At 40.0% G+C, this 20,739-nt stretch overlaps 1 protein-coding gene across 1 annotated transcript in view; it reads left to right on the top strand.

Annotated features, from left to right (window-relative positions):
- helz (helicase with zinc finger) overlaps positions 1-20,739 on the top strand; it is a 58,185-nt gene that overhangs the window by 31,006 nt on the left and 6,440 nt on the right. Inside the window, 12 exon segments of the mRNA XM_063883601.1 lie at positions 6,756-6,874; positions 8,527-8,672; positions 9,517-9,664; positions 11,184-11,367; positions 12,177-12,405; positions 13,363-13,693; positions 16,851-16,896; positions 17,748-17,935; positions 18,614-18,818; positions 18,962-19,044; positions 19,155-19,665; positions 20,359-20,611. Coding sequence (XP_063739671.1) covers positions 6,756-6,874; positions 8,527-8,672; positions 9,517-9,664; positions 11,184-11,367; positions 12,177-12,405; positions 13,363-13,693; positions 16,851-16,896; positions 17,748-17,935; positions 18,614-18,818; positions 18,962-19,044; positions 19,155-19,665; positions 20,359-20,611 — 2,443 coding nt within the window.

Below are 20,739 nucleotides of genomic sequence, written 5' to 3'. Positions count from 1 at the left end.
GGAAATAGAGCGAATAGATATAAACATTGTCAGGACGATGACAACACTGTCAGAGTAAGAAACACTGATTTTAATGGAAATTATGACTTTGTATGTCAATCTTGGCCTTCATCAAAAAAAGCCACCTTTTGTAGCAATTACAGCCTGGCAGGCCTTGGGTGTTCTAGCTGTCAGTTTTCCTAGGTAATCTAATGGTCCCAGACCTTCACACTGCCTCCACCGCGCTTGACAGATGGCATGAAGTATCAGTATATACCTGTGAGTGTGAATGACTCATCTTCGCTGTCCCCCGGTCGGGATACTTGGTTGTCCCTTTTCGGGGTACTCGTCCTGGGTGATGTTTCCAAGATGACTGTTGAAACGATGGAATCACAATCACTCGGGTGAGAGCTAAGACTCTCATCAGCATCCCAATCTTGGCGTTGCTTCTTGGCAGGTGGAACTTTGGATTTCACAGGACTTTTAATATTTGAAAGTCTCTTCATAAGTCTCTTTGACACATCTTCCTGTAAAGATATAAATCTCATTTAGACAGGCAAAGCAACGCCATTTTCATCCTCTAAAACTGTAATGACAAGAATCTGTACATACCCACACACTGTCCGATGACTTCTCCTTTATCATTGGGTAATACTCAACTAGGCGCTTAGCCATGGAGGTGACTTCATATCTTGTTGGATAACGGGAGTCCTCAGATGCTCGGGCAATGGCTATCATGTTTGTCATTGTGTTACGGACGAGGCGGCAGTAAAGCTCCTTCGACAAAGTGACCTCTTGTTCTTTTCCAAGTCTCTGCTTCTCAAAATATGAACGTCTCACCTGCTCCAGCTCACTGTCAGTGAAGATAACATACTCCATACTGGACATTTTTAAAAGATTGCTGGGAGACGCCACATCACATGTAGCCGTGGATGACCTAGCCATTGCAGAGGGGCCCTCATCCACCTTTAAATAATAAAGTAAGAACAACAGTGAAGATATTCAAACATTAATATATTCAGCACTAAATGAATATCCAAGATATTGTAGGCTACCAGAGTAAACTAATCTTGTGACTGATTAATCATGATATTAGTTATGATATTTCAAAAACATCACATGCAGCAGAATACACAGTAATACTGGAGTTACTTCTTTAATAATATAAAATAAACTAATGGGCCATCAATTGTTAATCAACAAGTTGCAGATGTAGAATTGAGCAGCTGGCAGAAATTTGGAGTCAAATGATAATAAACCTGACCTAGTTGATGGTATACAACACACCTATATTGTATAACAAAAGCATAATAATCATATAAAAGTATAATAATGATTATTGTAGTATAATATAAATAATGATAACCTTTATACTGCACAATAATTTGTAAGTCCTGCTTAAGTTTGCAAAAGACTTAAAGACATGTGAGACCCTAAGTGAGAGAAAAACTGCAGTGATTGTTTAGTGCTAACGTTAGTGTTACTAGTTAGCTACAGTGCTTCTTGCATGGTCCTCCACGTGGATTTTGAGCCATACAGCTTTTCGTCGAAAAAAGTGCTCCGGACCAGGAAAGAGATCCCTAATGTCATCTCTAGATAGTGTATGCAGCATATCCTTGTCAATATTAGCTGCTGTTGAATAAAAAGAACAAACACAAACATTAGTTTCTTGTAAAAAGGTCTAGAGTGTTCCATCTCTTACCAGCAGGTAACTGTAAATAGCCTACTAGTTAACCCAGAGCCCGTTTACATATCTCTGGTTAACCTCAATATCTACAGAGAATGCCTAATAAGACGGGCTCTGATACCTATGCTAGTTACAAAGATCCTTAATACTAACAATTCTCAATACTCTCTGCTAGTTAGCTATACCTAGCCATGCTAACTAGCGCCTTAGCATGAACTTGATGAACTAGCCGATTGAAATAGCTTAGCTATTTCATATTGAAGTGAAATTTGAATTAAACAACATTACCTCTGAGCGTGGCAATCGTTACATCATCGAAATCTTCCATGTCAGATAAATTTAGTGGCAATAATACATTCTCTTCTTGGTCGCTTCTCTTCTCTCTTCAAATGGATATCCAAATGCGTACGTTAGAACAAGCGGGCAATGCCAAACCAAACAGGTGGAATGTACCAAGTGCTTTCCCACCCGAAGGGGGGGAGTGGGTAATCCAAATAAATGTCAAGTGGCATTCCTCCTTGATATTGATTTCACTTTATGGTATTGGCACTGTAATTTCAAGTATTTTAGATAAATGCATTATTTATTATTTGACCATGAACAATGACATTAATTTTGAGAACACATTTGTTTGGATTCCTCCATTCTCCCGCTTGCCTTAAAAAAATAATTCAAAAATTGCGTCACTACTCACTATGGCTTGGCGGTGTGTTATGTGCTACGTGTTCGTGGCTCTAACGCTCAAATCTTTATTGAGCCACATTAATGTCACCCACAGTCGCAGTCCAGATTTCCGTGTAGTTTGTGGGATTGATGGCTGTGCCAAAGAATATCGTGTCTACAATTCATTTTGGTACCACATTAAACGATGTCATGGGGAACACCCAGACGCGCAGCTTGTGAACAGGCGAGGCAGGCAACTGCTTGGGGCCCCGAGCCGCTAGGGGGCCCCCAAGAGCTGGCATGTTAAGCCAACTACTAGTTACCTTATGAAAGTAAGTGTTTATAGCCGACGGCGACAAACACTTACTTTCATAAGGTACGCACACCAACCGGCACATACGCATTTAACACTGATGTTACAGGCGCTTAACTTGTATAGCAACAAACTACGTTAATTACTATTTGGCCGCGAACTTAAACGTGCTACTTTCCAACTGCACATGCGCAGCGCAACAACTTACCTGAATTTGGAATTGTTAGAAAAATATATGTAATTAATTCATCGTTTCACTGTTTGGAATTCCAATACTACAAAATACTGTAAGTTATGAAAGGGACTACATGGCATATAAAATTGAGGTTCCAATGCTGGCACAAGCAAATGACTGGTAGGCATGAGCCATGGAGCACACCATTTTAGTTCACACAGGACTCCACCAGTGTCCTTACTAAATATATCTGGGGACTACTGGACATAAAATTAGATTGTTATGCTAACTGAATTTAATTAACCTTGCCAGAACCTGTGGGTAGCATTTTACTGTATCAACTCCACACCACGTGTTTTTAGATAATATCATGTAAGATGGAAAATAGGCAACTTGGCGGGAGGTCTATGACTGGCTCATTAATTTCATTTCGCGTCATTTGAAGTTGCGTAACTGTATAGTTTCCCATTTCCTCATCATGACAGGTCCCTTGACACTGCCATCCTGCTTCAAGGGTGACTGACCAAAATGGCGCCTCTATGTCACGTGCACATAAGTTGATCATCTGTTTTGCACACCATACATTATCTTATGAGCATGTATGAAAACACAAATCTTTGTGATGTGATGCAGATTAATTTCCCCGATAACGTGTGAAATTAGGCTATTTGCTAGTTTGAAGTCATTCATTGGATTTTGCCAATTGCGCCTGATTCTTTTCATCTGGTGCACGACCTTTCCAGGTGCGATACAAAAATAGCACATGATATTCAAATGAAGTGTATAAATTTCACCCATTTTATGATATAACACAAATCTTTGTGATGCTGATCAATAAAGGTGTTTGTTGACATTGCTTTGTCACTGTCTTTGAATTAAGATAAAACGCATTGTTCTTGAAGGATTATTGCTTAAAATAAGGAGAAAACAAATAAGAGATACAGAATTGCCTATTTCATTTGAAAATGAGCATGGTTCTGAGATAGGAGGTATGATCAACACTCAAGAGATGTTGCAGCATAGTGATCAATACATACAAGCCCAAGACCAAACCACGTTTTATGTAGGTTAAATGCACTGATTGTTTCAGTCATCATAATGAAGATGTTTGTTTGACATTGCTCACTGTGTTCTTGATTTAAGAAAATATTGTTCTTAAATCAATAATGTATATGTCTTAAAATAAGGAGACAACCTGGTTGCTCAGATGTTGCACAAAATGTGAGCTCATTTCTAGATCATTTGAACTCAGAATAAGCTGCAAATTCTTGCCTAGAAAAAGGAAGATATATGTTCTAAAAACAAGCTTGACTTTCGTCCACTAACAAGATATTTTTTCTATCAGTGCTTAAAACTAGAAGGAAACCCAGATTAATTTCCCCAAAATAAGTAAATTTCCCTTTCTTGAAAATCAGTTTTTGCAACTTCCTAAAACTAGCTCTAGGAAGCATACATTACATCATTTAAATATTCAATGCCAGATCTCCTCAATAAAAACAAAACACTTGAATAAATGAAATTATTTTGAAATTACTTCTTTTCATCTCAAATCATTTGACTTATGCAAATAAACCCTGAGTTTATTGATACAGTGCACAGCTACTTCCTGGTTGAGCGAGTAATATTCCATACAATGATGAAATCCCTCCGTCACTCTCACAGTGAAGAGGCTGCATGTTGGATTTAATTTGTCTGTAAATTGTCGATTCAGAGATTACTCGAGCACATGATTTTGAGTACATGACTATTATCCAGAGATTAGTTATTATTAGAGCATAGTTTAATGCACATTACACACCACCTCTGTAATAAGTGTGACCTCACAAATCATGCTGCTGGAATTACATAATGGAACATTTGGGAATCTAGTGATGCCTTTTTCATTTTACTTCTTTTTCCAGAAATATTTCCCCCCCTGCTCTTTCACACGCTCTTAAATACACTTAATACATCTACAAATATATATATATATATATGCTACTTTTTATTAGCACCACAGCGAGGGAACAGGGCTAGCATATTCTTCAGACCGTTTGAGGCTTGCTTTATAGTTGGAGGGGGGAAAAAAATCAATACGTTCTGCAGCCATTTGTTCAAAGGCAGATACAAAGGAGGGAACGCTTCCTCAAATCACACTGCTCCACCTATTTTACTTGCCAGCCCATGTTTCTGTTGTTGTTTACTTTTTGACAGTCCCTCAGTTCGTTTTGTTATTTTCTACCGTCAAATTTCATATTTACATATACTTTCCTGTGGAAACTGTTCTCGCGCTTTAGAGGCTGTTTGCTGGTTGAGGCTGTTGTTATGCAGCCTCTCTCTTCCCTGCTCCAGCGCTCATCTGCCATGCCGTTTCATCCCCTACCCCTCACACTGACGAGCACCGATTGTGCTTTTTAACTCGGGGTTAGGCTTCTGTTCAATACCTTTCAAAACGTCTACCAAACCCTGCCTTTGGTGTGCCTTGCTGCCTGAGAGGAGAACATAAAACGACTTGAAGAATGGCACTGTTACAGGGTTCTAACAACATTATTGTTCCCAAGTGTGACAATAAAACAAATGTTGACATGACTAGGTCCAAGTATGAGTAGGCATCATATGATTCAACTTGATTCAATAGGCTTTCATTTCAAATCATTTTGATGCTTATAATACTCAACATCTCAATGAATTATCTAAACGATATCTTTCAAGGTCGTACCGTTGTTATGCTCTATATAAGTTGCTTCTAAGAAGGGTCTAGTTAAATGATTTCTGAGGTTTGTGATGCTGTAGTAGTTCAACATTGAAAGGCACAGGTTATAGGTCTTTTATCGAGCTTTCTCTTGGAGCATTGTAAAGCAATTTGGTGCTGAAAAGGCATCATTTTGAGAAATTGGAGGCTCTGTAGTTTTCTAACACTTAACGCTACGATGAAGTCACATAAGGACGTTGTAAATGACTAAGTTGGCCTTTTCTGCAAGTACGAGAGCCTCTGATTCCAGCATCAATATGAAATTGTACAATTATTCTAGATCAGAGGGTGTCCAAACTACTGCCCGGGAGTCAAATGCAGCCATCGGGCCATTTTGAATCGGCCCTCAGCAAATTCAACAAGTATAATGAAATATGGCCCACACATGAAACTTGTGCTTGTCTTATATTGCACCTCTTGAATATACAAGTAAACATGTATTACACAGTGGTATTCATGTGTTAATAAGCCCACTCAAATAGATTCAGTCAATTACATTTGAAAACATTTGCTAACAAATCTTAGTTGATAAAAAAAATCCCAATAACTTATTTACATAACAAGCTTGAAATATACTTTTCCTCGTATTATCAGCAATCTAAGTTTTCTGTGTAAAGGAAGGAGCTGATAACAAAATAACTGAAACCCGATGGAGAGCTGGGATGTAGGCTGTTTTTTTCTTAAAGCATATTCAAGTATCAAGCATCATTTACCCACATTTGATTGATTTTGCTCACTTATAACTTAACTTATGAGGCAATATACCTCACCTCTAGTGAGAGGCCCAGGCCTTCGTATATATATAAACCAGTGCCAATTATTTACCCATTATTTAGCCCATCATTAGGGTTCTGTGTTGTCTTAAAACTAAGGTGTGTGTGTGTGTGTGTGTGTGTGTGTGTGTGTGTGTGTGTGTGTGTGTGTGTGTGTGTGTGTGTGTGTGTGTGTGTGTGTGTGTGTGTGTGTGTGTGTGTGTGTGTGTGTGTGTGTGTGTGTGTGTGTGTGTGTGTGTGTGTGTGTGTGTGTGTGTGTGTGTGTGTGTGTACTATTCTATAAATGTGCGTAAAGGAAAAAGGTTGAACATTTCTGTTGTCAACGTGATACTAAATGGTGAACCCTGTGTGCATTTTAGGGACAACTGCATATGTTGATAGCATCTATACTTAAAGTATTATTACTAAATTGATGTCATTATCTTCTCTGACAGGGTTTTTCTCTCATATCCTGTTGGATGAAGCGGCCCAGGCCATGGAGTGCGAAACCATCATGCCTTTTGCTCTAGCTAACAGGAGCACTCGCATTGTGCTGGCTGGAGACCATATGCAGGTAAGAGAGAAACAAAAGCAGGATTTCTTTTATTATTAACAAAAGACCATATCACGAAAAAACCTTATAGGGAGTCTTAATCCTCCCAAATGATTAAAGACCTTTCTTTTTATCCTAGAAGTCAAACTGGTACTTACCGGTGATGCAACACCTGTGCAGATCATATCTATGAACGCGTAGTAGTACAACTCCAGCTGCTCTTTCTACGAATTAGAAGATACTGTAGAGATGAGGTTCTGAAGACTGCTTCAGGCCCCGATAACACAAATAAAAACACATGGCTACACATCGATAAAGCTTTGTAAGCCAAAACAAGGAATTACAACCATATTTCCCCCACTCCTGGTTTTAAGACTTGGCGTGGGATTACAGCAGGCAGCGGATGAAGGCGAGGACTTCTCTAACTACCCTCTCTCTGCTATTTTCTTTAACCAAGATAAGATTCAGAAGACAAACTTTGCTTAGGTCTGAATTATTCAGCTGTCACTCATCAAATTGTTATTCAACAAATGTAGTAGGCTGTCATTTTCATACGATATCTCCATCTCCTCACCCTTTCTGCTCACACAGTGTTCCTCCATTATTCAGCAGCATTAAAACAGTGTGAGTAGTCGATGGAGGCAGAGGCCTTTGATGGTGTGCTTTGTTATTGACCATGTGGGGCCTCATTAAAGCCGGCTGACCCTCTCTCTCTACCGGGTCTAAATTAAGATTCAACCTCAAGATAAATAGCCCCCTTTCTTCTGTGGGTGCTCTCAGTTTTGCAAATGTGAAGCCTCATTTAAATCAAAGCACATTGGGATGGTGGTCACAAATCTTGATTACTACTGTCAGACCAAAGAATACATATTGAATTTATGCTGGATTTATTCACCTTGTTGCTTTAATAAATTACAAATAAATACAAACTCAAATATGCCACCTGTGGTTTTGCTACTCTGCCTTGACTTGCAAGCAGTGATATAAATACAGCTCTGGTAAAAATTGTTTCTCTAATCTTTATCTCTTCATGTATGGCAGCCATTCCAGTGTCTGTTGAATTCCAACACAGAGAAAAAGTGTCAGTAGTTTATAGAATACAATAATACAAAAAAAATGTATTTACCCCCAGACATACATATAAATAATAAAACAAGAAATAATGATAATGGTGAAGGGGTCTCTTATTTTTTTCTGCGGCTGTATGTGTGTGTATATATATCTCTTTTATACTATGTATATATATATATTGAATTTGGCCTGTTCTCAAACTGCTGTGAAATCCCTGCAAGTAAATTCCACTTAATCTCTGCGACTCAAGGTCTGTTTGTTTAATGACATAAACACCAGATGGAAAAGCTTACAAGTCAGAAGTAGAGAAACATCTTTCTCATCTTATGTTCCTCAAAACAGGAAGTTAGTTGTTCTTGTAGCTAATTTATGTGCCATGGAATAGAAAGTGCAGCATCTGACGCAGTGTCCGGTGCAAACTGAAAAATGTGCCCTTCATTTGCTGCATTGTGTGCGAGTTTTGACTCTGCTTCTTTTAGACTTTTTATTGATTCAGTAAACCAGAGTGAAATGTATAGTTGAATGGAACATACAATAATGATTACAGGATGCTTTGAAACTGACGCTCTTCTCTTTCCATTTTTCTATCCCTCCATTTGCAGCTCAGTCCATTTGTGTACAGTGAGTTTGCGCGGGAGCGGAACCTCCATGTGTCGCTGCTGGACCGTCTGTATGAGCACTACCCCGCTGAATACCCCTGTCGCATTCTCCTGTGTGAGAACTACCGCTCTCATGAGGCTATCATCAAGTGAGTCTGAGCCCTTGTGTTGAGACTGTGGGAGGAGAGGCTGAGGGGGGGGGGGTCAGGAGGGAAAGGGGAAACAGAGGTGAAGAGAGGACTGAGTTCGGTTGTCTAGATAGGAAAGTGGTGTCATTGGGAAATGTTTGGGCGGATGCTAGCTCTTTGACAGACACCCACAGCTGCTGTGGTTTAGGTGCATTGCTACAGGTGAAAGGACAGGCAGACACTAAGAAAAGTTTACAGAGCTGCCACTATCTTCCATAAGATTGTTGGATGTACTGTATTTCACTGGTCATTGCAGCTCAATGCCAGGCCTAGCTGCATTTTGTTGCTTCAAAAGAGGAACACACACAAACACACACTAGAGATAATGTTACAATTAAATGGACCAAACATATAATAGTTATTATCATCATTTAAGTCATGATTTACAGAGTTATTCAATGTTTGTTCAAATTATTATTATTCTCTCACACACACATAAGCATACACACACATACACTGATAATAACTTTTAAGATAAGCCATATCTGTTTTTTGATTTTACATTCTCTTTGAACGAGTCTGTCATTAAAAACTCATTCTGCGGGTTGAAGAAGTGCAGTTTATATCCCATTATATACCCAAAATCTCCTACAGTACATCCCAGGTTGTGTCACAGTGAAATGTGTGTGTTTAAATATATACATTATAGGAGAAGGTCATTGGATTTCCAAACAAACATATCAGTTTTATTGTTGCTTAAATTCTCAATAATTCCTGTATTTGAATAAACTTCCTCTTCCTCTCAATCTATTCTCACTATTTTCTCCCCCTTTTTGCTTTCCTCTCACCCCATGTTTTCCTACAGCTACACGTCAGAATTATTTTATGATGGGAAGTTGATGGCAAGCGGGAAGCAGCCCTCCCACAAGGACTTCTACCCTCTGACCTTCTTCACAGCCAGAGGAGAAGATGTCCAGGAGAAGAATAGCACTGCCTACTACAACAACGCAGAGGTATATCATCGTTATGATCCGGTTGTTGCTGTGGCAGGCCTCAGGAGCTTTGCATTTACATTGTGAACCAGTCAATCGGTCATAACACTCCCGAGTTTTAGTCTGAATGTTGCTAGGGGAATTGAGATTTATCAAAAATTCAAGGATTTGTGTTGATATGTACTCCCCATGCTGGCATGTGAATGTAACATTTTGAAATAAATAAATGATTAGAAGATTCATAAATAACAAAATAAAAATGCATTATACACTTTAAACTATCGGTAAAGTTGCTTTAACAAGATAGATTAGTTACACATAGATGAACGTCTGACTCCAGTATTATCTGTATTCCAGGTAAAGCCACTTGGTTTGATTATATTCGTGTGAAAACGCATTTTAACTTTTGAGTTTGGTTGATTTTGAGTCAAAAGCAGAATGCCTATCCAAAAGAGACCAGCTGTTTTTATTTCACCCCATCACACCCACTGTCTTTTAGTCCTGATTAAAGATGAAACCCATAAACGTAATTAGGAGCTACTTTGACAGCCGTGATGCTTGATTCTGACAACTCTTGCCTTTGATTGGTTCCTCTTAAGACTCACTTGTCTGTGGTCATCGGCAGTGTCTGACCCCTCCCCGTCAAATCAAACCACGGACACTTCTTGATGTTGCCACCAAATTGTCAGCAATGCCAAATGAATTACCCCACCTCTCTTTGATACAGCAGCCATGTCAAACCATTAACAACATCATCATAATCTTTCTGAAAATACACTGGAAAGCGTGGCACTTTGTTATTCGCGGGCTGGTGTCTTTGATGGGCTTAGCGTCAAGTGGAACACGATATTTCCTGACGGCTCCAAGTCAAAACTGCTCCTATGATTAAGAAAACAATATGTTTTCAAAACATCAACTCTTGCTTCAATAACCGATATCCAAGCATTTTAAAATACTTTTCTTACATACAGTTCATTGAGTGGGACATGCAGTTATAAACGCTGAGTTGATTCTCCCCCATCCATCATGATGTTAAGCAACTGGTCACAGTTGCCCTGGTTATCTCTTGTCTTATAAAAGCTTGTTAATGATTTATCAAGTGTTCACAACCTAATAAATACATGAATTACAAACTATTCGTAAACCCTTTATAAGGCTAGTCTTATTATAAAGTGGTACCCACATCTGTTGAGTAGTAGTACTACTCAACACTGCAGGTAAGATGTGAGTCTGTTTGTCAGTAAACAAATAATGTTATTTTGAATTTAGCAATGCATGATGATAAAAAGCTAATTCTTGCTTTCCTGGAAACTTCTCCTCTTTTCCATTCTTTTCTTTGTGTAGATTTAATGCCTCAGTGTCATGAAGCACATCAAAGCCATATTTTCCTTAAAATATTTTCCGCTGACTATTGTCTTTTAACTTGGGTGGAAAATATCCCGCCGTCTCTGAATTCCTACAGGTGTTTTTGTGTGAAGACATCATAGCATTGAGCCTTGTGGTCGCCTCTTAACCTCATGTTTCTCCTCTGTGTCCTCAGGTGTTTGAGATCGTGGAGCGGGTGGAAGAGTTGCGAAAGAAGTGGCCGGTGGCCTGGGGGAAGCTGGACGATGGCAGCATTGGAGTGGTGTCACCGTACGCTGACCAGGTGTTCCGCATTCGTGCTGAGCTCCGAAAGAAGAGGATGCATGAGGTCAGCGTGGAGAGAGTGCTCAACGTCCAAGGTGAGAACATGATCCTGCTTTGAATTTGTATTGCATCTGCTGTGTGTAGTTCCGGACTCGAAACTGAAACTAGTGATCCATTAAGTACAAGTTTATGAATATTCTGAAGTTATATTTACACAGTTGGAGTTCTGCAAGTGCATAATTACATGTGTTAAATACCCCTAATATTTTGGGGTTCTATCTGTGTTATTTAAGAGTGAAATTAAATGAATGGGAAGTTGAATATTGGAAATGAGCAGCTATGTCCAGGCATCAAAAATGATAATCCCTAAGTACTTCATTAATATTTCACACGTCTCTCTCTGTATGAGATTATACTGGCAACCTTTCCAGTCAATACAATGCTAAAGAAGAGAGCAAAGATAAGTCCCTACTATTACCCACTGATATTATTATTATTGGTGCTAACATTGCCATTCTTATCATCTAGTCCCAGTAACAGGAGGATATGATTCAGATTTCTCCTCTTGTCTGCTTCATGCAGCTCCTACTTGTTTTGCATCCAGCTGCTTTCCACAGGTCATTAACGTCCTCATTAGTCACACATGAAGCATGTGGACGCACATGTGCACGCACACAGCCTCTGGAGTCATTAGAAGATTAAATAATTACAAGAAAGATATGTTTCTATTCAGGGTTAGAGTGATTTTTCTCATTTTTTGTAGAAATACTCAAGACCTGCCATAGAGGCTGATAACATTTTTTGTCCTTTTAGAGTAAAAGATATTTTTTTGATAACAGTCTTTTGCTTTTATAGCACGTCTCAGGGTATTGAGAAACTTCATTACAAAAATTATGCTTTGCAGGTAAACAGTTCCGGGTGCTGTTCCTCAGCACGGTGCGGACGCGGCACACGTGCAAACACAAGCAGACGGCCATCAAGCGGAAAGAGCAGCTAGTTGAGGACTCAACGGAGGACCTGGACTATGGATTCCTCTCCAACTACAAGCTGCTCAACACGGCCATCACCAGAGCCCAGTCCCTGGTTGCAGTGGTGGGAGACCCCATAGCACTGTGCTCTGTTGGACGCTGCAGGTAAAAGATTTCACTTTTAACTAAAGCCTCCAATAATGTAACAAAGCAGATCTTTATCCTGATACCAAACTGTTCTCAGGACTTTTGTTGAGAAATAGGATTCTATGAAATCAGCTTCTGTCATTTTGATCACTTTGTTCTGAACTATTTCTATTTGAATGTTTCTATAATCTCACATTCATCCCAAGTACCCCCTTACCAACCCTCCATCTCGGTAGCAACTCTGTTTCTTTTCACCAGGGTTATAACATGTCAGGTGGTTGAAAGCAAATGTCATTCAGCAGAGAGGGAACAATGACATTGATGTGTTTAAAAGCTAAAGGTAAAAAGCTACATCCAATTGACGCCAATTTAAATGTCATGGATCAGATTTCCAGAGGGGGGGGGGGTCTGATATAGGGATCAGCTGCTGTTACTACACACGACAGCAGCAAATACCCTGGATGGTTACTGGTATTATTCATTCAAAAATGATTCACAAAAACAGAACCCTACACTTTCTGATGGCAATTTTCCAACCACTCTATTCCAGTATAAGGACCATTGTATGGCCAAATGAGAAAGTCAATTATTCCTTAAAAGATGAGCCCATTTTCACATATCTGGTTCCAAAGAGGGTTGTATTTGCTCAAGCTGACAGATTGGTAGACTGAGAGATTATGTTGACCTTTGTTCTTCTCATCGTCATCGCTCCTGTTTTGCCACTTTGCTTTAATTTTCTTTCCCTTTGGTGTGTTTCATAATTTCGCTGATTTTCCTGATCCTGACTTTCCTCTCTCCCTGCTTTGCTCATATTTATTTCATGTTTGTTTTTACCAGTCCCTAAGGAGTCATTTGTTACACTGCCAGCACAAAAAAATTAACTAGATGATCCATGAAACACTCAATCCAAACAAGGAGGCATAAAGGAATCAAAATAAAATCTAATCTCCATCTGTTGCTTTCTGTTTTTTACAGAAAATTCTGGGAGCACTTTATCTCCATCTGCCATGAAAACTCGAGCCTTCACGGTATCACCTTTGAGCAGATTAAGTCTCAGCTGGAGGCCCTGGAGCTCAAGAAGACCTATGTCCTCAACCCATTGGCCCCAGAGTTCATCCCCCGTGCCCTCAGGCCAATGCTCGGGCACCACTCATCTTCGCAGGCCCTCCATCCCCACCACCACCCACATCCTCAGCATGTACAGCCCGCCTCCAGCAAGCAGGGTCCGCAGCAACAGCAACAGCAACAGCAACAGCAACAGCAGCAGCAGCAGCAGCAGCAGCAGCAGCAGCAGTCCCCCCCTAAGGTGAGAAAGAATTCCACCTACATCTTAGTTCATGGGAAGTTTCCATCTGGGCAGCCTACATTCTGACACCAAACTGTGGGTACTGAATAAAATATATATATTTTAAAGATGCATTTACTGTATTTATTCTGTAAGTAAAATAACAAATCAGAGTTGGGCTTTAGGGATGCAGAATAAAAAACAAACAAACGGATGGAGCAGAGGGTGATTTGGAAAGCTCAACTGTTGGAGGGTTTCTGTGTTAGTGTAATCTGTTGGGTAACCACTTATTGGTTTGTGGAAATAGTAAACAAATTATCCAGAATAAATTGAGTGCTCCTTGCTTTTAGAGGAGAAAAAAAAAGATAAAATCGAAATGTATTTCCTTCACAGGAAATTACTTTCTGGCTGTTCATTTTAACCCCAGAAAAACAACACATAAATTAGCATTGCGGGCTTGGACAGAAGGATGCGTTGTTTGTTTGTCGAGTAGAAACGTCTCTTTGTATGTCTATTCTCCCTCCCGCCCCGAGGTAAAGGTTAACGAAATCATCACAGCTGCCAACCTGCTGCCGTCTCCCACTGGGACTAATGAGTCGCAGCTCCGCAGCATCAGCTGACTGAAGAGAGCACACACACTTCCTCTCCCTTTTCACAGTCAAACTGTGAGGCTCACACAGACATGGTGCTATCACTATGAAATATGTTATAAATTCAGCAAATACATGTGGCCAATGTATAAGTTGGCTCCACTGTAGCTAACAAATCCCTGCAGATGTAATTGAAATATAGATTATTAAGTTCACTTTATATTGTCTCACCCTAGTTACTAATAAAACCTGGGTTGAATATGGTTGCTTTAGTGTGAGCACAAAATAAAGAAATACATTTGTAGAAACAGTTGTAAACGAACAAAATACCCAAGGAAAGAAAAATAAAATATCTAGTATGTTATATATATATAAAAATGACAATTTGCAATTTTAAATGGGGAAATAGGATTTACAAGTGCCATTTCCTTTTTTAAAAACATCTGTGTAGTAATTATTTGTTAACGTGTCATTATTTATAGTAGTGTGCGTGCGTGTGTGGATTGAGATAATTGTTGTCGCTCTACTTATCTTTTCAACAACCCCTCACTTTGTGCCATTGATTGCTCAGCACTACTTCAGACAGATAAAGAGTCTCATTGAGGACCAAACTATTACCGCTTCACTTGACATTCAAAAGACTTGAGAGACAAACCTCAGGCATCGTTTCCTTTTTCTTCTAGTCAGATGGGTAAGTGTAAACGGTAACATAACAAGCAGCCGGTGTATAGTCGCTCATTGTTTTAAATATCCAGTAGGAAGCGCTTTGTATTCTCAGCAGATCCTCTCCGTTAAAGGACATTAATCACATTAACTCAGCTGATGCTACGCCCTAAATTAGCAGACTGCCTGTCGGACATCATCTCTGACCTCTGTTAGTTCCAAGAAGAAGAGCTTTAGCAATTTAGAGAACATGTTACAATATTGCATCTTTAGGGCATTCTGCAGAGACTGACTTCTGCTTTAGCTGCAGCAGTTTTATGTAATATGTTGCCAATATGAAAGGAGCTCTATCAAATTAGACCTCTTTTATATTTGGAAGCACAATGTATTTTGGCTGTTTCTCAGTTAAGGTTGGCAGGACATGCTGCCCTTCAAATATAATCATGTTTTAATGACCCAAGAACATTGCCTCTGCTGGAAAAACAGGCCCCTGTCAGTTGTAATCTTATTTACAGAACTAATTTTACCTGGTCTCAACATAGTCTCTAGAAGGTTTTATTAAAAATACAGTATTCACAGCCAAATCTCTCTCTCATTTTCAGTATTAGTTTAATCTTTTTCAGCAAATGGCCTTTTCTTTCCAATATATTCTTCTATGTGTAAAGATGGTTTGCCCGGATTTTTCTTACAGCATTGCTTAAAAAACTCATTCCTGTATCATATTCAGTTTTTAATTATGTGATGTCGTTCTTTTTTGTTGTTGTTGTGGTACTGGATTGCATTGTAATGTCAGCAATTCATAACTACTTGCTGAAATACTTGAAAATGTGTCTTTAGTGCCAAAGACTGAAGTAGTAGTAGTTTGAGGTGCTTAATACAAAAAACATAACAAGTGTTTCATGGATTTCTTATTATTTTTATTGTCCATTACCTGAAAGATATATAATATAACAGACGCATTGGAATGTAGGCTGTCATTCATTTCCGCTTGAAGGAAGCATGTTTATTGTCATGGACTATCTGTTAACACCTCATTCCACTAGGACAGACTGCGTTCCACTGAACCAGCCACAGAAAGAGCTCTAAGTAGATAGTTGTGTATGCTTGCGTTTAGCAATCAATAATAAAATAGACAGGATCATCCTAAATTCAGCTATTGGGAGATCTCACGGGTTACCATTGTGTATGGCCTTCATGAGTAATTGAGTGTGTGTGTCAACGTTGATCAGGATTCAGCTCAAACTCTGTGTGTACATATACAGCTACGGAAAAAATGAAGAGACCACTCCAAATGTTTCTAACATCTTTATCTCCACATGTATGGCAGCCATTCCAGTGTTTGTTGAATTCCAACACAGAGAAAATAGTCAGTAGTTTATAGAGCACAATTTAAACCAATCATTGAACTCAAAGACATACCTATAAATCATAAAACAGAGAGACTGATCATGCTGAAGTGGAGCTGTATATATAAGCTGCTGCTGTAATGTGATGCCCCCTGGAGATGCAGTACAGAGATCTTACTTGGCAGGCATGTTGACTCGTATCGTGAAATAGACAAAGTCCCCAAATGAATCCAGAATTAACCGTGGTTATGTCGGCCACACGTTGTAGCTTTTATGAGTTTGAGATTTTGGACAAGTTCTGTCTGTTGTTGTGTATGGAATAAATAAAGTAGAATAGATCAATAGCTTTAGGGGATGTATTAATAGAGTCCTTTAATAATGACTCCTCCATTTGAATGCATTTATTAATTGTACATATTTAAAAAGATTGATGTTGAGTAATCGAAACTGCCTCTCTGCAAGAAAAACCCCAAAGCTTTACGTTGGCTTACTCTGTAAAAGAAATACAGTTACATATTTATTGAATGCACACCCTTGAAGTTTTGCTTATGATTTCCTAAGGATTCTTTTGTCTTACAGGGAAAACATGCAAACCACACAGAGCACCTGCCGCCTGAAGGATATGGTGAGTTTAAAAAAGAAAACAGGCTTTTCCTTGTTCCTCTGTTAATGTCTTTTTCCTGTTAACTGAACTTCAGTCTTTCCGCAGGCTTTCTTTTTTTCTTATTTCCTTTTTGTAACCCCAAAGATCATAACAATGAAAAGCAATTTCATATGCTTTGTATGTTGTAGCTCTTTTAGAAGTGATACAAATATTAACTTGTCGGGTTGTACATAAAGGAAAAGAAATAGGAATACAAATTTGTAACTTATCCATGAGTTATACAATACCAAGGTTAACTGCATCAAAAAGTGTCCTTGCAGCAGTGATAAAACAGTTGTAATTGACTAAAATAACAATGTTTACTCATTCAAAGATGTATAGAAACAATCCCTACAGCATTGCTGTCATTATCATATTTATATATATTTTTGAATATGTCAGGTTTCCATTGTTCCCTTTTACTCCCTATACACAAACACGCACACATCTCAACAGCTTGATATGAGCCAGTCTAACGCAGCCGCCCAGATGGATGCATGAAGGCCTGAGGCTGTGGAAGCCATCAGTGCGCTGCAGCCCTGAACAACACAATGTTTACTGCGGGAACACAATGACTTTGTAGCAGCCGCCGCAAAAACTGTCAGCCAGCTACATCCGTGTACACTGTAAAAAAATCTCTATACAGTGTTGGCCATTCGCTGTTCATATGTTTTTCACCTCTCTGTTTGAATCATACCGGGTGTTATCTGACATGTTCCAAGCTATGAATAGTTAGATATGCTTGGGACTTGCATGCTCGCAGTGTTTCGCCGCATTAACAATATAACCTTTTGCGCCAACGTGTATTAACATGCCGTCTTCTCTCATTGCAGTGCAACCCAACCCAGCCGTGCTCATGGGAAACCCAATTCGGGCATTCAGCCCACCCTTGGGGGGCACACCAGCTGGCATGGGCAAGTCACCCAGTCCTGTTCAGAGGATAGATCCCCACACAGGCGCCAGCATCCTCTACGTCCCAGCGGTGTACGGTGGAAACATGGTCATGTCCATGCCCCTGCCTGTACGTTTCAAGCTTTTTAAACTGACCGATTCATTTGTAAGAATGTGTACAATGCCACTGTATCCAATATGCCACCTGGCCAACGTCATATTTCAATTTTCTTAAAGAAATAATTCTACACATTTGTTTTATAATGCAAGAATATCAGTGTAATCCAGTTAAAGTTACTAACGCAGGTTAAAAAATGTCAGATCAAGTAATTACTGAATTTGCTTCAGATTTATTGTTGGTCTGGGTAATGAATTGAATTCTTGGGAACAAGAGACTGTTTGCCAGCTGGTGTCATTTGTAACAAGTGTTTAGGATTATACCACCTAAGTTTGCTCTCAAAGAACATCAGATTAGTTAAACAGCTCCTCTTAGTTGAGGAGATTTGCAGGAACATTATTTCCTAGCATTTCCTTGAATCATATTACCCCGATGTATTGAGACTTCATGTGGGTTATTAACGTTACCTGTGTGGGTTTTCCCTATATTTTGGAGAATGTAGCTCCATATAATATATGGATTATTCTTCCTAATCATGAAATAAAAGGACTAAAACGTAGGTTTTTGGGTTCATATGTATTTAATATGATTTACAACGTATTCTCAATAATCCACAGTCTGTTAACCCCTCTCTCCTGGGTAATGGCTTCCTGATCAATAATCTGTCCATCTGTGTCTTTATTTCCTTAGTTGCCTTGGCCAGGTTACCAGAATCGCTTTGCTGTGGATCCTCGCATCATGAGCCACCCGGCAGCCATGGCCTACAACTTCAATCTGTTGCAGGCCCAGAATCGAGGCTCCCCCATCCCCTACAGTGGGGTCGGGCACCCCTCTCCTCTCGGGATGGGCCAGCCTAGCCCCGACAAGGAGCTACAGGCTGACCCCATCAGAAATGGTGAAAAATTAAATTATCCCCTTCAAACAACCACCATGATTCGCAAATGACTGTCCTTTTCCTTCCATCAAAAGGAAGAACAGACTGTATTAAAAAGCCACCCCATGGTGATATGATTTTCATTGGTTTTGACTTCTTTTCAGGTAAATTGGAAGGATGTCCAAAGTCAGAGCAGAGCCGTCTTCACACACCAGAGAGGAAACCCGCAGACATGAAGGAGAAACAGGCATGTTGTTTACACTTGTTTCATCTGTTATTGTTTACCCATAAACAACCTAATTTATCAATGGCCACGCGTCTTTGCTCATGGTTTTTGTTTTTTGTTTTTTGATCCAGGGTGATTTGGACACAGGCCAGATTCGAAGTCTAGACTCCCAGTCGGACGGGATTGGTGGATTTCCCAACGCGCTGCTCCATCGAAAGGATCCCTCGGCTGCCCAAAGACCCCTCAACTACCACCTGGCACCGCCCAACCCAGCTTTCCCCCCACATCCTGCCAGTGGAAGGGCCTTCCCCCCACAGTATCCAGTCTCCAGACTCCCCTATCGGGTCGGCCAGCCTCCACACCCGGGGATGCCCCCGCAGAGTCAGCAGCAGCAGCAGCTCAGCCCTGCCTACGCTGGGGGCAGCCACAACGCTTCCTTCTTCAGTGGCCCCATACCCCCCCACAGGGCCGTCCAGTCTCCCACTATGGATGGGCCGGATTCTTTAGCGGTGGAGGATATGAGTAGCTCCATCAGGACTCCAATGGGCCACGCGGGGGGCCACCACCCAGGCCTGTCGCAGCATAACCGGGTCAACAGCTTCGGGGAAGACGGACAGGATGGAAGCCTGGGAGATAGTTTGGGTTAGTGGAGCATTAATATTTTCTTTTGTAAATCCTTAAATTTGGGGGATTTTTTTTTTTAAATACAGAAGATGTAGCTTGATAATTCCAGTTAAAAACTAGACTTGAAAAAAGTATTAAAAATGACATTTCTTTATTTAAAAAAAAGGAAGGTCTATCTTTTAAAATGTAGTTTGACCTTAGCTCCTATCCCGATGATCGGACTTATTTGCCAGATCTTTTGATTTCTGGGAGGCTAATAAGTGCTGCCATTGCCACTCTTAATTTTCACTTTGATGTTCGCTCGTATTATCACTTGGAATTTAGTTGGTGTTGCTCAAGCAATGTTTTCTCTTCCCCAGTGAAAATATTTGTATATATAAATACAAATATTTGTTTGAATCAACAAGTTAAAAGGCAATAATGATTCAAAGCAATGTTCCTAAATTAAGATGCCTTTCTTAATTTTTCTTGTTTTGGATCAACTCCAATAAGGACTGATGCTATGATTTTATATATATCTGCAAACAGATCCTTGTTAGCTCTTATTAGATTAGATTTCAACTCTGAATTGATTACGATGGGACATCATCAAATGTTTTGTTATCATATAGAAAAATATGTAATTTATTAACATCCTAAACTCAACTGTACAGTACATCAGACCACCGAGTCAAGAGGACTCTAAAACTAATCTAGTGGTTCCACTTTCAGACCTACAGGGGCCCTTGGCTCTAGAGGCCCTGAGCCAGCAGCAGCAGGCAGCCAGGCTGGGCCAGTGGAACGAGGCAGGCCCTTTCCTCCAGGGCGGCGTCGCCTTCCCTCTGCCCCAACAGCTCGCCCACCTTGCTCAGCCTGGCATGGCTCGATTCCCCCATCAGCTTCTCCGGGCTGCTAGCTGGGGCCTCGGTGCCAATATGGAGGATGAAGCTGTAACCTCTGCCAACTCGGTGCCACCTTTCAACAGGTGAGACCCCCCCCAGTTTCTTTAATGTGTCATTTTTGATGGTCTGGTAACCTCTATCTACAGATGTATTGTGTGATTTTAAATTGAGTGTACAAAACAGCAAACTGAACAAAATAATTACTTGAAAT

Source organism: Eleginops maclovinus, chromosome 5, assembly GCF_036324505.1.
Source record: "Eleginops maclovinus isolate JMC-PN-2008 ecotype Puerto Natales chromosome 5, JC_Emac_rtc_rv5, whole genome shotgun sequence".
NCBI lineage: Eukaryota > Metazoa > Chordata > Actinopteri > Perciformes > Eleginopidae > Eleginops > Eleginops maclovinus.
Note: the sequence above shows the minus strand (reverse complement) of the source record. Positions and strands in the feature narration are given on the sequence as shown.